Source organism: Orycteropus afer, unplaced genomic scaffold, assembly GCF_000298275.1.
Source record: "Orycteropus afer afer isolate SDZICR_OR568_19922 unplaced genomic scaffold, OryAfe1.0 scaffold00502, whole genome shotgun sequence".
NCBI lineage: Eukaryota > Metazoa > Chordata > Mammalia > Tubulidentata > Orycteropodidae > Orycteropus > Orycteropus afer.
The window spans coordinates 568655-582886 of NW_006922089.1; the positions used below are offsets into that span (position 1 = coordinate 568655).

The 14232-nt window shown below is 55.7% G+C and overlaps 1 protein-coding gene across 1 annotated transcript; it reads left to right on the forward strand.

Moving 5' to 3' along the window:
- Positions 1–9123: 9123 nt before the first annotated feature.
- LOC103209566 (RIMS-binding protein 3C) lies at positions 9124–13911 on the forward strand. Its single transcript, XM_042782901.1, has 2 exons — positions 9124–13611; positions 13651–13911. Exons 1-2 carry the CDS (start codon positions 9124–9126, stop codon positions 13909–13911), a joined length of 4749 nt encoding a protein of 1582 aa, XP_042638835.1.
- Positions 13912–14232: the final 321 nt, after the last annotated feature.

Here is a 14232-nt window from a genome sequence, read left to right on the forward strand (position 1 = left end):
CAGCATCACCACCACACACAAGCCACCAAAGGATGACACACTGCGAAGGGAAAAAAAAAAAAAAAACAACCTCCAGATGAGTGGTAAAAATGTCCCCTCAACCCAATTAATGACACGTATGAATGGATCTGCCCCTGTTGAAGCTAGTAAGGAGCAATGTCTCTCCTTCAGCTTCTAGCACACACGTGCCCCAATCGCTTCAATAGTCCTTAGGTATTCTCACAAACCCTAGAGTCCTAAGGAACCCAGGTTGAAAACCACCCATGTAATCCACCCCTTTCATTGCTGGATGAGAAAGTTGAGAGCCAGAAAAGGCAATGACAGGGGGACCTGAGGGTGCCGCTCCTGGATCCTTGTCCATAACTGTCCCCCCATTTCAGGCTTATCGATGCCATGCCAGGCCCTATGCAGGGACACGGTTTTGGTCAAGGAAGCTCACCTTTGCTCTTTTGAGCTCATACCATAGGAGGTACAGACATGGGCAGTTACTGAGTGGTGACCATGGGGTTCCCAGAGATTCACCCCAGTGTCCGCCTCCTCAGGGGTGGCCCACCTTTCTGACGTGTCTGGGACTGCCGTTGGGAGAGAGATTGGTGTTGTCAAGGAGTTCATTCTTCTTGGACCCACAAATCAGCACCTGTGGGCACAGCAGTCAAAAAATCAAATGATGTATTGCGCCGGGCAAATCTGCTGCAAAAGAGCTATTTTAAGTGTTAAAAACCAAAGATGTCACCTTGAGGACAAAGGTGCACCTGACCCAAGCCATGGTCTTTCAAATTGCCCCATATGCATGCAAAACAAATGAGCCTGTCCTGCAAGAAGTGCAGCCCAGAATGCTCCTTGGAAGGGAAAATGGCCAGACTTTGTCTCACCTGCTGTGGTCATGTTGTCAGAAGAGACCAATCCCTGGAGAAGAATATCACGCTTGGTAAAGTGGAGGGTCAACGAAGAAGGGGAAGGCCCTCAACGAGATGGATTGACACAGTGACTGCAATGATGGGCTCAGTCACTGCAATGACTGGGAGGATGGCACACGACTGGGCAGGGTTTTGTTCTGTTGTACACAGGGTGGCTACAAGTTGGAGCTGACTCAACAGCATCTAACAACAACATGCGTACAAAAGCTGGACGATGAATAAGGAAGACTGAAAAAGAACTGATGCCTTTGGATGATGGTGAAGAACATTGTCTGTACCATGGACTACCAGAAGAATGAAAACAAACTATCTTGGAAGAAGTGCAGCCAGAATGTTCCTTAGGAGCAAGGATGGGAAGACTTCATCTTGCTCACTTTGGACACGTCATCAGGAAAGACCAATCCATGCAAAAAGTTGCCATGTTTAGTAAAGTAGAGTGTCAGTGAATGAGGGAGACCCTCCATGAGATGGGCTGATCGGAGCAGTAGCCACAGCAATGAACTCAGACATACCACTGATGTCAGGATGGTGCAGGATGGTGCAGGAGGTGATGCGAGGATGCAGGCTTCACTCTGTTTGTTATGCGTAAGGTCACCACAAGTCAGGGCTGACACCATAGCAACCAACACCACCAATGAGGCTGCAGAAGGATGTTCAACCTGCAGCACCAACTGCCCATGGGCCCTGGAAAGCCATGCACGTCTACTGTTAAGGGTTGACCAGTGTCCCAGAAATATATGTTGTAAATCCTGACCTGTAGTATGAGGAGCGCTAGCGGCATAGTGGTTAAAGCACTTAGCTGCTAACCAAAAGGTCAGCAGTTTGAACCCACCACCTGCTCCCCAGGAGAAAGATGAGGCAGTCTGCTTCCGTGAAGATTGACAGCCTTGGAGACCCTCTGAGGCAGTTCCACTCTGTCCTCTAGGGGCACTGTGGGTCACAATCAACTCCACTGCAGTGGATGTGGTTGGGGCTTTGCAGTGGGCCTGGTTTGGGCTTTGGTTCTGTGAAGATTGACAGCCTTAGGGACCCTCTAGGGCACTGTGGGTCAGAATCAACTCAATGGCAGTGATTTTTTAGGTATACCTATGGTATAATCTTTATTATATTAACAAAGATTATGGGTTGTCTTTGTTATGGTAATTAGACAGGATCAGTGTATGTGTGTTTTAAGTCAATCTACTTTGAGATATAAAAGAGATGAAACAACAAGCAAGCAGAGATAGGGGAAGAGAAATGCCAAGCCACACGAACATCGCCCAGGAGCAGAAGCTCTGGAGAGATGAGGACCTTCCTCCAGAGCCAATAGAGAGACAGCCTTCATTACAGCTGGAGCCCTGAATTCAGCCTTCTAGTCATGCTATCAGGAGGGACCAGTTCCCGGACATCACGCTTGGTAAGGCAGAGGGTCAGCACAAAAGGGGAAGACCCTCAATGAGATGGACTGACACAATGCAATGACGGACTCAAACATAGCAAGGAATGTGAGGCCGGTGCAGGACCAGGCAGTGTTTCATTCTGCTGTACAAGGGGTCACTAAGAGTCAGAATTGACTCAACAGCACCTAACAACAACAGCCTCCAAAACTGTGAGAAAATAAACTTCTGTTTGTGAAAGGCACCCCACTGTGGTATTTCTGTCGTAGCAGCACTAGAGAACTAAGACACCCGCTACGTTTGTGCCTTTGTCTTTCTTGGAGGATAGTGTGGTGGAGAGTGTGTGAGGACAGCCGTTCCCTGTGGCTACTTAGCCCAGCAGCCCAGCCCAGCCCAAAGTTAAAGCCACCTCCTCATTGTGCCTGCTCCCCCACCTCCCACCTCACCTCTCAAACAGAACACATGGAGCCTGGTGTCCACCTTACGCACCCACTGACCAGACGCATCTTGTGCAGCACACCAGGGCTCCAGGGACCCAGTTTGAGAACCATGTGTACAGAAGAAAGGGCAGAGCCCAGAGGGCCATGTGCTGAGCGGACACCCATGGGGTTCTCTAAGCTTCAGTTTTTCTGTCTACAAGATGGGACCAAGGTCACCTGTCTGTTTTCCTGGGGTATTACTATGTAAGTGAGGGGGCCTGTATGTCTGTCTGTCCTGCAGCAGGAGGCACCAAGGAAGGTCAATCATAGAAAAGGCTGTATGGGGCAGGGCAAAATTCACATTGGGGGAGTTCTGTTTGGGTTCCGAGCGAGACAGCCATCCTCAGAGCAGCAGAACCTGAGCTGAGAGAGCAGCACAGAGAAAAGAGAGATTTCTCATGTACGTCCAGGTCAAAGGACATTGGGGTTCCATCTGCCACTTGGCACCAGAGGTAGGAAGGGCAGGAAAGAGGCAGTATTTAATTAGGGCTCCTCAGTCAGGAAAGTGGTCAGGCAGAGAGGCCATATGTGTGCATATGTGTGTACCTATGTGTCTTAGGCTGGGTGAAAGTGAAAGAGAGCGAGAGGGAGGGAGAGAGGGGTACTTATCTCAAGGAAATGGCTCATCCAGTTGTAGAGGCTGACAAGTCTCAAGTCCATGGAAGCTTCTCCTACCTCACAAAGCTGCAGGGACTGATGAATCCAAGATTAGCAGGCAATACAGCAGGCTGCTGGCTGCAGAGGCTGCCTAACCCAAGATTGGCAGGTGAGATGGCAAGCCACTGGCTCACGGGCTACAAAGGCAACAGTCGCAAATTGGCCAAGCAATGTGGCAGGCCGCTGGTTCAAGTCCAAAGAACCAGAGGTCTGATGACGATGAGGTGGATGCAATGCAGACAGAGCAAAATGGCAGCGAGCTTGGCCGTATATATTGGAAGCAGGCCACACCTCCGCAGAAGCTCCCTTTGCACTGATTGGCTGCTTCTAGCAGATCTCATCACGGAAGTGATTACATTGTATCAAAGAGCTCATCATAGGAGATGACTACATGGTAACTGCCAGACACTGAAAATCATGGCCTAGCCATGTTGACACACAACCTTAATCATCACAGTGCATATGTGTGTGTATGTATGTGTGTGTGTATGTGTTCTGTAACGAATTCACAGATATCCCACCAACCTTGCAATGTGGCCCAGCCTAAGGCTATGGCCTGAGGTCCAGATGGGTGGGCCAGACCTCAGGGCTCCAGCTCTTGCTGTTGGTGGGAACAAGAATATGGGCGGGGGGAAGAGGAAAGGCCCTGGGTCCCTCACCGACCTCCCTCTCCTCTGAGTCCATTCTGGGAAGAAACCCAGCCTGGAGAGTCAGAGAAACCTTCCAGAGGAGGGAACTGCTAAGCTGAGCCTGAAGGACAGGACAGACTCAGCAGTGTTGTTGCTAGGTGTTATCAAGTTGGTTCCAACTCACAGCAACCCGTGTACAACAGAATGAAACACCGCCCGGTCCTACGCCAGCCTTACAATCCTTGCTAGGTTTGAGCCCATCATTGCAGCCACTGTGTCAGTCCATCTCGTTGAGGGTCTTTCCCTTTTTCATTGACCCTCTACTTTACCAAGCTTGATAGTCTTCCCCAAGGACAGGTCCCTCCTGATAATATAACCAAAGTACAAGAGATGAAGTCTAGCCATTCTTGCTTCTAAGGAGCATTCCGGCTGTACTTCCTCCAAGATAGATTTGTTCGTTCTGCTGGCAGTCCATGGCATATTCCATATTCTTCATCGACAGCAGGTAGGGGGAGAAACAAGGGTTACGAGGGATCCCCTGAACAGCCAGACGACCCACTGATCACAGTTGTTGATCCACTGGGGTTTGAGGTATCTCAGATATGAAATGGGCACAGGAGGCTGTTATGGGTTGAACTGTGTCCACATCCATGTGGGCAATCTAAGCCCACACCTGTGCACGGGATCCCATTTGGAAATAGGGTTTCTCTGTATGTTGATAGGGTTATAGCTGTGTAGGGTATGTCTTCAATCTATCCTTCCGGAGCAGCTGAGACCTCTGAACAGACATGGGGAAAGACATACACTGTGCCAGGCTCTCTGAGGATGCTGGGGACACAGAAACTGAAAGAGACAAGGGCCTTTCCCTAGAGCCCACAGAGAGAGAGCTCCCCTCAGAGCTGGTGCCTTGGATTTGGCCTTCTAGCCTCTTAAACTGTGAGGGACATCATTGCTGATGTCAGATGGACCTTAGCTGAAAGCCCAGAACACCAGAAAGATGTTTATCTCTGTTTTATTGACTATGCAAAGGCAATCAACTGTGTGGACTGTAACAAATTATGGATAGATAACACAGAGAAGAGTGGGAATTCCAGAACTCTTCATTGTACTCATGAGGAAACTGTACATAGACCAAGAGGCTGTCTTTGGAACAGAATAAGGGGACACTGAATGGTTTACAGTCAGGAAGGGAGTGTGTCAGGGTTGTATCCTTTTACCATACTTACTCAATCTGTATGCTGAGCAAACAATCTGAGAAGCTGGACTATATGAAGAAAGCAGCATCAGGATTGGAGGAAGGCTCCTTAACAACCTGATAAACAGATGATACAACCTTGCTGGCTGAAAGTGAAGAGGACTCGAAGCATTTACTGATGAAGATCAAAGTATGGATTACACCTTAACATAAAGAAAATGAAAAGCCTCACAACTGGACCAATAAGCAGCATCACGATAAGTGGAGAAAACATTAGAGTTGTCAAGGATTTCATTTTACAATCAACACCCATGGAAGCAGCAGTCAATAAATTAGATGTCACTGGGTGAACACTGACATCAGGTAGATACACTCCTTGGAGAGATCACTCATGGGAGAAAGAAGGGCAGTGTTTGCACAGGGAGACAGCTCAGGGGGCAGGAGTGCATAGGAAAGGACACAGGGAAGAGGTAACTATGGGAAGGAAGTGGGAAGGGAGCTGTTACATGGTGGGGAACTGCAGTCAGTGTCATGAAACAAGATGTGAACTACCATATGGGAAATGAATTTGCTCTGTAAACTTTCACCCAAATTACATTAAAATTTTAAACAACAAAAAAAAAAGTCTTTATGAGAGCAGACTGCCACATCTTTCTCCCATGGAGCAGCTGGTGGGTTCAGACCACTGACCTTCCAGTTAGCAGTCAAGTGCTTAAGCACTGTACCACCAGGGCTCCTCCCATCACCTGTTGTGTCCCCTAAACTTTTTCCTTTTCCCTTCCCTCCCACCTGCCCTTTGCAACCACTAATGAACTTTTATCTCTGTAATAAAAGAGAGAGAGAGAGAGAGAGAGAGAAGAAAACAGATGCTGTATTGCATTGTCCTATCTGCTGCAGAAGATCTCTTTAAAGAGTTAAAAAGCAAAGATGTCACTTTGAAGACTAAGGTGTGCCTAACCCAAGCCATGATGTTTTCAGTCACCTCATATACATGTGAAAACCAGACAATGAATAAGAAGACTGAACACTGTCAACTACTCAGAGAGGGATCTATGTAGGAGACCCTGGATAGAGAGGGAGAACAATGTGGAACAAAACTCAAAATTATTTGGGGAAAAAAGGGGGGGCCAGGTTTGCTGGTCTGATAGAGCCTTGTGGAACCACTGAGACTATGGTCCCTAGCTGCCCTTCAGGTCTGGAATTGAACCCACACCTGTGGCTTTCAGCCAAACAAAAGACAGGCATATGAGTTGAACATGTACCTGAGGTAGATACACTCCTTGGAGAGAACAACCATGGGAAAAAGAGGGGCTGTTTATGCACAGGGAGACAGCTCAGGGGGCAGGAGTGCATGGAGGGATGGACACAGGGAAGAAGTAATTATTGGAAAGAAGTGGGAGGGGAGCTGTTGCATTGTGGTAAATTGCAGTCAATGTCATGAGACAACGTGTGTGTGAACTGCTGTATGGAAAGTGAATTTGCTGTATACACTTTCACCCAAATCCCAATTACATAAAAAAAAAAAAACCTTATGAATAAGAAAAAAAAGAAGACAACTGAAGAAGAGTCAATGCTTTTGAGTTGTAGTGTTGGTGAAGAATACTGAAAGTACCATGGACTGCCAGAAGAATGAACACATCTGTCCTAGAAAAAGTGCAGTGCGAATGCTCCTTAGAAGCGAGAATGGCCAGACCTCATCTCACCTACTTTGGTCATGTTGTCAGAAGGGAGCATTCTCTGGAGAAGGATGTCATGCTTGGTATAGTGGAGGGTCAGCAAAAAAGGGGAAGGCCCTCAATGAGGTGGTCTGACACCGTGGCTGCAATGATGTGCTCAGGTATAGCAAGGACTGTGAGGCTGCCGCAGGACCGGGCAGTGTTTCGTTCTGTTGAACCTAGGATTGCTGTGAGCCAGAGCTAACTCAATGGCACCTAACACAACAACAATGTATGGAGAGAGAGAGAGAGAGATCATAAGGCTGGCACAGGACTGGGCAGGGTTCATTCTGCTGTACATGAGGTCGCTATGCGTCAAAACGGATGGTGCCTAACAACCAAGCCATCCACTTCTGGTATTTTTGTTGCGGCAGCACCAGGAAACTGAAACAGAGATTGGAATAAAAACATACAGCAGGCGCTTAGCACTGATCACGGCCAATGATACATACTTGGTCCACAGTGGGGTCTGGTGTTTCTGTGTCTGGAGAAGTGATGCCAGGGGGAAGAGCCCGTGTCAAGGTCAAGAGGGGAACAAGAGCCATGGGGATCCCCCCGGCACTTGGAGGAAGCTGCAGGGCCCATACAAAGCCCTGGGCAGAACCTGGGAACTTACAGCCCTCAGGGTGGCTCTGTACAGGACGTCTGGCCCCGAGCCACAGAATGCCGCATGCCCTCCAACTGTTTGGCTACGGCTATCAATACCTCCGCCATGCAGAGGCTGGGAGAGGTGATGGTCTGCCATGCTCACCCAGACAAAGTGTGCAAAAGCCCAGTTGGAAACCGAGGTTCTCTGCTTCTTCCCACCTGCCAGGATTTGTCCCACTCACCAAACCCTTCCACGACAGAATGGATGCTCTCAGTGGGAAAGGGACTCTCCCTGGCCACACAGAACAGACTGGATGGCACTGTTGGCCCACTTTACAGGTGAGGACACGGAGGTGACACAGGAACTGAAGGGCTGCTGAATTCCAGAGGCCCACAGACCTCACCACCAGAGCACACTGACCCTTGGAGGGCTCTGCAAGGTTCTCTAACCTCCAGGGAGATGCCACAGCGTCTGGACTGGGCACACAGGGGCCTTGAACTCTACCTTGCCAGAAAGTGGGCCACTCTGAAGGTGGAGTGGACCACGAGGTACAGGGGCTCTGTTTTCTAACCTCTCTCTCCCTCCTCTGCCACCAGCAGCCCCCACTCTGATTCCATTTGACTTCCCTTTCCATCCAAACCCAAAACCAAACCCACTGCCATTGAGTCGATACCAACTCAAGGCAACCCCCACTGGGTTTCTGGGCTGGTAAATCTTTACTGAAGTAGATTGCCCAGTCTTGCTTCCGCAGAGTTGCTCGTGGGTTTGAACCACGAACCTTCTGGTTAAGCAGTCAGATGCCTTAGGCACTGTGCTACCAGAGCTCCTTCCTCTCCTTCTGCAGCCCCTAATCGTGAGGCTCCCCTCTGGAAGAAAGGCTGTTCCCATGACCTTGGGTTTATGGGTCAGAGTGCCCAGGGACGCTGCAGACAGAATTTTCAAGTTCGAATCCCTAGTCAGCCACTTCTGCAACGACAGAGAGTGTTGGTACCTCTCTGGGCTTCCTGGAAGGACATGCCAAGATGGACTAGGAACATTCAAGTGACGGCTTCGGGCACGCTTGCAGACTAGGAGGAGGGCAGCAGTCCTCAGAGGCACCTACTCATACACCTTCGTCAAGTGGGGGCATTATTCCTACGATAGGACCAAGCATTCCGCTTAAACCCCTCCCTCAAGGCAGGGCCAGCCTCGATGTGCTAACACCCCAGCCATAGCCTTCACTCACGTGAGCCCCTTTCTCCAGGCCCCAGGGGTTGCGTCAGGGGCTTCCCATGGAAAGTGAGGGAAGGGATTGCGTAGTGCCTGCGAGGGTGCCTGAGGCAGGCCACAGAGACCGCCAGGAATCCCAGGACGGAAACCATGTTGAGACCGGAAGAGAAGCGCAGGTCACGCTGCCCGCGGGGGTGGGGAAGACACGCTCAGGGGCGGAAGGGGCGCGTGGAGACCCGCAGGGGGCGCCGGAAGGGGCGCGCGGAGTGGTTGGCGACGACGGCCGGGGCGGCGGCCGTTGGTGAACAGCGGCCTGGGCCAGACCAAGGTCAGGCGTCTGGCCAGGCCGCAGTCACCATGACCAAAGACTACCCCAGCCCCTTGGGGGGCGCCCGCGCGTCGCCCAAGAAGCCGGGCAGCCTGGGCTCGGCGACAGCGGTGCTGGAAGAACAGAGGCGGGAGGTGGAGAAGCTGCGGGCCGAGCTGGAGGCGGAGCGGGCGCGCGGGCGGGCCGAAAGGCGGCGCTTCGCGGCCCAGGCGCGCCAGTTGCGAGAGGCCGGGGAGCGGGAGCGGCAGCAGCTGGCGGACCACCTGCGCTCCAAGTGGGAGGCGCAGCGCAGCCGGGAGCTGCGGCAGCTGCAGGAGGCAGTGCTGCGGGAGCGCGAGGCCGAGATTCGGCAGCTGCTGCGTTGGAAAGACGCCCAGCTGCGGCAGCTGAGGCAGCGGCTGCAGCACGAGCGTGACGGCGTCGTGCGCCAGGCCCGGGCGCTGCAGCGCCAGCTGGCGGAGGAGCTGGTGAACCGCGGCTACTGCAGCCGCGCGGGGGCGCCCGAGGCGGCGGCCGCGCAGTGCCGCTGTCGCCTCCAAGACGTGCTGGCGCAGCTGCGCTGGGAGACCGATGGCGAGCAGGCCGCTCGCATTCGCCACCTGCAGGCGGCGCTCGACGGGGAACGCCAGCTGTTCCTCAGATACATTCTGGAGCACTTCCGCTGGCGCCCTGCTTTGTCTGCGCTCCCGGACCCCCAGGCTGTGCCCGCCTCGGAAGAGCCAACGCCAGAAACAGCCAGCTGCCGCCCAGAGCCAGCCTTTCGACGTGGATCCCTCCGCAGCCAGAGCACCAGCACCCACGTGCGCTCCCGTTCCCTCGACTTAGTGCCCGGGGCGCGTTCCAGTTCCCCCGACCGCCTCCTCCCTACGAGGGCCAGCTCTTTCGACTCCTTGGCCCCCGCGCCGTCCCACTCGCTCAACACCACCCGAAGTCGTCCCAAGGCCTCCGAAGCCGAGCAACTGGCCTCCTCCTTGCCAGATGACTCCATCCTGGGGTCCCCGCGCCCCCTGGCCCCTCCGCCGCCACCATCACCACCGCCGCCGCCACAGTCCCCGTACCCGTCGGAGCACAGGAAATCTAGCGACCTGCGGGGCGGAGACGACTCGGCGAGCCAGCCCTGCGAAGTCCTGACCCCCTCGCCGCCGGACTTGGACTACTCGGCGCTAGTGCAACGGAACTCGGAGCTGGCCGAAGCGCTCCAAGTGCTGGCCCGCCGCTGCTCCGCCCTGCGCGAGGAGAACTACCAGCTGCGGCGCGCCGGCTTCCCCGACGAGGCGGAGGAAAAGGTGAAGCGTCTCAAGGTAAAGAACGCGGAACTGACGGGCCTGGCGCGGCGCCTGGAGGACCGCGCCCGCCAGCTGCAGGAGACCAGCCTGCGGGCGGTGAGCGCACCGGTGCTGGGGGAGAGCCGCGCGGGCCTGGAGCTGTACCAGGCCTTCGTGCGCCTGCGCGCCCGGGACCTGACGGAGCAGGCGGGGGCGCTGCTGGCTAAGGACAAGCAAATCGAAGAGCTGCAGCAAGAGTGCTACCTGCTGCAGGCGCGCTTGTCCTCGGGCTTGGGCAGCGCCCCGCTCCCTGAAGGGGGCGCCCCCGGCGCGCAGCGGCTCCCCGTGGGCGACTTGGAGTGTCTGCTGCGCGAGTCCCGGCGGGAAGTGTTACGCCTCCAAAGACAGTTAGTACAGCAGGGCGTGGGTGGCGCTCGGGCAGAGCGCAGCTGCCAGAGCGCACCCTGCGAAGAGGCGCAGCGCCAGCTTCGGGAGTTGGAGCGCGAGCTGGGCGCGCGGCGGCGCGAATGCGAAGAGCTGAGCGCGCAGGCGGTGGCGGCGCGGCGGCGCGGCGAGGAGGCCGAGGCGCAGCGGCAGGCGGCGCTGCGCGAGGGCGCTTGGCTGGCGGAGGAGAACGCGCGCCTGCAGGCCCAGGCCGACTTGGTGCGGAAGGCGGAGGCCGAGAACAGCGACGTGTTGCGCCAGCTGGGCCGCGCGTGCCAGGAGCGCGACGCCAGCGGCCTGCTGGCCGAGCAGCTGCTTCCGCAGTTGGCGCGCGGACAGGACAGGCGGCAGCAACTGCAGCATGACCTGCAGAAGGCCTTGCGGGACCTCCAGGCTGCCTGGGAGGGGATACGGGCCCTGCGGTGTCAGCGCCGTGAGGCCACCCAAGTCCCCAAGTCCCCAGCCGGGGGCGGTGGAAGTCCCGAGTGCCAGCCAGGACTTGAAGACCCAGCGCTGCCCCAGCCCAGCGGGTACAAACAAAGGAGAGAACCTTCACTAACAGAGAGCCTGGTAGCTCCAGGGGAGCCAGCCAGTGTTCCCCAAGGGTCAGCCAGTGTCCCTGCCGACGCGCCTCTGGACTCCGCGCCCCAGGCCAAGAAAACTAGCTCCAACTCCTCATCTGAGATGGAGTCCGTGTGGGTCACTGTGCCCTCCTGCCCTAATCTGGACTTCGACACAGCAAGCGAGGTGGATGACCTGGAGTCTGACAGCCCATCCCCAACCCTGGCCGTGGGGGGCTTGGAGGTCCCTGCCACCACCCAGCTCAAGATCAAGGACTGTGTGTACATCTTTGGGGACATGGATGAGGATGGCTTTTATGAAGGGGAGCTTAAGGATGGCCAGCGGATCCATGACTGTGATATTCCGGGCTGCCCTCCTTCCAAGACCCCCCCCCTTGACCCCAGTCCACTCCTGGCCGGGCAGGGCAAAGCTCTCCAGAATGACACTAGTCTTAGCTTGTTACCTGGGAAATCCCAGACTGCAGTGGACAGCGGGCCACCCCCAGTGGCCAAGGTGGGCTCCATGATGGAAGTGGAGATCTTGGATGCTGGGATGCAAGCGCACCAGCCGGGTTCGCTGCACAGTGTAGGGGAGCAGGGCTCCTCCCGAGCTCCTTTAGGGGCCAAAGGGCCCCTCTGTGTGGCTCCCACGCAGCTAGAGCTACGAAGTGTCACGGCCACATCTGCTGAGGTCACGTGGGTCTGTAACAGCAGCAGTCACCCCCATGTGGTATACCTCGATGATCAAGAGCAGGCTTTGACCCCAGCAGGTGTGAGCTGCTACACTTTCCGCAGCCTGCGTCCTGACACCCAATACCAGGTGCGGGTGGAGGGGTGGCTGCCGTGGTCCTTGCTGCAGATGCCCCGGGAGACCATGTGCTGCGGTATCACCTTGGCCACACCCTTGGCCGGGCCCCCTGACCCCCCGCTGGATGTGCTGGTGGAGCGCCACTCCTCGGCGGGCCTCCTGGTGGTCAGCTGGCTCCCGGTGACCATCGACTCGGCCGGCTTCTCCAATGGCGTCCGGGTCACGGGCTACGCCGTGTACACTGATGGGCTCAAGGTTGCCGAAGTGGCCAGTGCCACTGCTGGGAACACCCTGCTGGACCTTGACCGGCTGCAGGTACCTGCAACGTGCCAGAAAGTCTCCGTGAGAACCATGTCCCTGTGTGGCGAGTCCCTGGACTCGGTGCCAGCCCTGATTCCCGAGGACTGTTGGACCTGTCACCGACGCCCAGAGGACTCTTCATCTGGCTACATCTGTGGCCACCCATCCACCTACAATGTCACCTTCCCCATCTGCCCTCAGAGGTTGGGGCTGGCTCCTCTGAGTGCCGAGACCAGCCCTCACACCCCAGAAAGCCATGGGGAGCTCCAAGCGGAGTTTCTGGAAGCATTTGCTGAAGAACCTCCAAGGAGGTGGGCTCCAGTGCCCAGCCTGAGTTCAGAAGGAGAAAGTCCAAGTTCAGGGGCCAGCAGCCAAGCCCAGGGTCCCCGAGAGGCTCGGGAGGTCTGCGGGCAGGACCTGTACTTCCACAAGAGCGTTCAGGACCACAGGCTGCCACTACCCAGTGGCCAGTCTGCAGAGCAAGAGAACCCCCATGGGGACACGGGCAACAGCAAAAACCCCACTCCAGGCCCTGTCCGTCACTCTCCCAAGGGTCGGCCTGTAAAAATGCTGGGTTGGCCCAAACCTTCCCTGGAGAAGGTCTCAAAGCAAAAGCAAGATGCCCACGTGTCCAGCCTTGCCCTACGGGGCCCCAGCGAGCAGTGTGTCGTCTCTGGCTGCCACAAGCATACGTGGGGTGTGGGGCAGCAAGGACCAAGAGAGGTACCCAGGGCCCAGGGTGGGCAAGGCCAGGTGCCGGGGGGCAGGCCAAAGCTCCAGGTCCACAAGCTGAGCTCAGTTCTGTGTCCGGCTCTGCCCGGCAAAGTCAAGACGGCCAGGCTTGGCCCCGCATGGCTGGGGCAGGGGGCCGACTCTCCGGCCAAGGTCTTCATGGCCCTCTTTGATTATGACCCTTTGATGATGTCTGCCAACCCCCGGACTTCAGAAGAGGAGCTGGCTCTCCAGAAGGGGCAGCTGCTGAGAGTGGGGGGCTCTCAGGACCCCAACTGCTTCTACCGTGGCCAGTGCAGCGGACGGGTGGGCAACATCCCCGGGCACCCGGCGGCCAAGGCACAGGTGGATGTGGCGTGGACCAACGAGAGGTGGCATCTACCAGCTCAAGGTCACCTGCACTCTGTGGCCTGCCCTGAGGACATTGGGGGGCTCGCTGACCACCAGGGCTCCTTCCCCGGGGCCCAAGGAGACCCCAAGAATCCCCCAGTATGGACTCCAAAGACCATGATAGCATCTGTGGGCTATGACCCGAGAGACAAGGGAGCAGGGACCCGGGCGAAGGGCCAGCTGGCCCTGACAGCAGGGGATGTGGTCACAGTCTATGGCCCAGTGGATGACCAGGGGTTCTACTATGGGGTGTCAGGAGGCCACTGGGGCCTGGTCCCTGCCCACCTCCTAGACCACATGCCCTTCCATGGAGAGTGAGCCTCGGCCCCCCGCCCCCTCACATGCAGCCCAAGAGGACAGCAGGTGCGTGGACCCTCACACCCCTCCCCTGCAGTCTTCAGCAGCAGTATCTGTGCCCAAGACTGTGATACCCACTGATGGTACCACCACGTGTCCCCTCACCCCCAAAAGTGACAAGGCTTAAGTCTCAGCTGAGTCGTTTCCAAAAGAAAAGGAAACTTGAAGCCCCAAGAATCTGTTGGGCTGTGACAGTGTTGTCAGACAACACTTTTCTGTGGTTGTTGTGTGTTTTCTTGGGTTTAACATTATACATCCATTTCCTTGTGTAAAGGCCTCAAG

Excerpts from the sequence above, each read along its gene's own strand:
- LOC103209566 (XM_042782901.1), top strand. The coding sequence starts at position 9,124 with ATGACCAAAGACTACCCCAGCCCCTTGGGGGGCGCCCGCGCGTCGCCC. Across the intron at positions 13,612-13,650 it reads AAGGTCACCTGCACTCTGTG|GGCTCCTTCCCCGGGGCCCA; the intron begins GCCTGCCCTGAG and ends GCTGACCACCAG.